Source organism: Erithacus rubecula (genome assembly GCF_903797595.1).
Source record: "Erithacus rubecula genome assembly, chromosome: 6".
Classification (NCBI taxonomy): Eukaryota; Metazoa; Chordata; class Aves; order Passeriformes; family Muscicapidae; genus Erithacus; species Erithacus rubecula.
Window position 1 is genome coordinate 51,351,618 of NC_136688.1, and position 2,368 is coordinate 51,353,985.

Genomic DNA, 2,368 nt, shown 5'->3' on the forward strand with positions numbered 1-2,368 from the left:
TCATCAAATAGGTATTCAGAGCCCTCATTTAGTTCTGAAATAGCTAAAGAGCTCGTGAAAAATCAAAACAAATGCAGAATATTCTGAGGAATGGACAGGCACTGGTGTAAAGGACATCAGACATTCCATGATAGGAATCTTAGTGCTGATCTTGAATTTCACAATGCACAATTGAAAACATTTTTTTTTCAAATTTTTGGTATATTTGAGAAATGTAGGTAAATTATTCATCCTCGTTTCAAACAGGATGAGATCTTACAGTTAATGCAGTGATATTTTGACTGTCAGTAGCTCCTGGGTAGGTGATTAATTTTTGCCCCCTTTTCCATTGCTTTCCATACCATATTCCAGGGTGTTTGTTACCACTGCTTGGAGTGTTGTAAAGCCAAAAGCACAACCAAAGTTAACAGCAGCAACCATCTTATTTCCTTTCACTTTGAAATACTTAAAACATTAGAAAATGCTTTTGAAAATTTATTACAAAGGTTTAACTATATGAGGCAGAAAGTACCAAACTAGCTTTTGTTGTAGCTTTTTCAAGGTAAATGCTGCCTACACAATAAACTTGTGTTTAAGATGTTTTTCCCTAAACTGTTTGAATATTTTGATGCTTTTGTAAGAAGCCACACAAAATTGAAACTGATAATTAATCATTAAAACTCAGTCACTGTATTAATTTGATGTGTATTAAAAATTGATATTTTGAGTTAAATGAATTGCCTGAAATGTTTAAGCTTCAAGGAGCTTGTAATTTTGGGGGGTTTATATGTAATTAGAAGCGAGTACAAACATATTTTAACTCCTGTAGTTTTTACCTTAAAGGCTGTCCCTCAGATCAGTTTTGGGGCTTTGTTCCCACTCCCTTCACTGTGCATTGCTCGTTGTTGTACTTGTTTTTAGAGCTGTAGTTTTCAGCCATTCTGATGAGTTTATCCTTGCATGTTCACTGTCCTGGTTGCAGCATGAAGCGTGCCAGTTCTCTGAATGTTCTTAACATGGGTGGCAAGGCTACTGAAGATCATTTTCAAGTAAGAAGCCCTACAATACTTGTACAAAAATAAATGCTGTTAGTAGGGTTTGGGATAAAAAGAGTGTGATAAATAATAAACCAACAACTTCACAGTGATTGTAAAATCCTGCTTCAGTAAGGTGTTTGAAGGCTCTGCTTAAGGCATCATTCTCTGACACTTTTGTGAATTATGATTAATTTCAGTAAAGGGTTCAAGTCCAGCCAGGAAAGAGCATTGGCATTTATGATACCAAGCAGTCTCTGGCTTTGGACTTCTATTACAATGGATATTAAACTTACAGAATTTCACATTCTTGTAAACGCAACTTAAAAATGCAAGAACTGTTAAAGCCCAATATTTTCAATATATTTTTTTACTTCTGCCCCTTTATTGCAAAAAGCCCTGTCATTGTAATTGTTGCACATTACCAGGTGCCCTTAAACACTTCAGTTGTTTCTGAGGTGGCACAGGAGCAGTCTCAAAAGTTTGTCTGGTCTTTGTTGTGCTTCTGCTAATAGAAAACCTTATTTTTCTTAACTGTTCATAGTGTGCCCAAGTGCTGTTCCTCATTGCCTGTTTTTACCTAACAAATCACTGTTTAAATTGTCCAGTGAGTGAGCAATGTTCTTCTAAACACTGCTGTGTGTTTTACTAACACAGTAACTGCTACTAATTTTAGGAAGATAAAATTGCTTCTGTACTAATAAAACTGTAGGTGAGGATATTCATCACCATGTGTCCTAGAGCAGCAGGAAAGCCCCAACTGTGCCTCTTGTACTCCCCAGTGGTGTAATGGTGTTGGAATTGTATGATCCCTAAAGAATATGCTGCAGAGTTCCTGTAGCTGGAAGCGTGAGCAAAACTTTGCTTAAGGTGAGGTTCAGCCAAAACCAATCCAGGGTAAAGCACAATTCTCTGCAGAAGTAGTTCCAAGGGTGACAGAGCCATGTCCCAGGTGCCCCTGGCTGGATGGATCCTCAGTTTGTGTTTAACTGGTGTGACTTCCAGAGGAGGGGCTTTTTGTTGGTATGTACAGCACAATAGGAAAATCACTTCTTTCTTCTTGAGAATTTCTGTAGTTCCTCCGCTATACACACCCGTGCCAATTCCCATAAATGGGCTCTTGTATTTCTGGGAAGGCTTAGGCTGGATTGTAAGGGTGTGTATACTTTATAGTATTGCTAGATAAAAACTGGGGGAAAAGATGTTTATTGGACTCCAGAAATTATCTCCCTACCCAGCGTGAATGGTTCTCAGTAGTTCCTTATGTTTGTTCCCATTTTCTAAAACTAGGACTTTGTTTGCTTGAACTATCTGGACATCTGCTTAATTTATTTGTTTTTCTCCCCTTCACACAG

At 37.7% G+C, this 2,368-nt stretch overlaps 1 protein-coding gene across 7 annotated transcripts in view; it reads left to right on the forward strand.

Annotated features, from left to right (window-relative positions):
• Nucleotides 1-2,368, forward strand: part of KLC1 (kinesin light chain 1) — a 45,532-nt gene that overhangs the window by 40,407 nt on the left and 2,757 nt on the right. For 5 of the 7 annotated variants that reach the window (XM_079308906.1, XM_079308908.1, XM_079308910.1 and 2 more), the window contains one exon: nt 962-1,028. The exons of the other annotated variants lie outside the window; for them this stretch is intronic. In XM_079308906.1, coding sequence (XP_079165032.1) covers nt 962-1,028 — 67 coding nt within the window. The remainder of the gene's footprint in view (nt 1-961; nt 1,029-2,368) is intronic. 7 annotated transcript variants of the gene reach the window in all.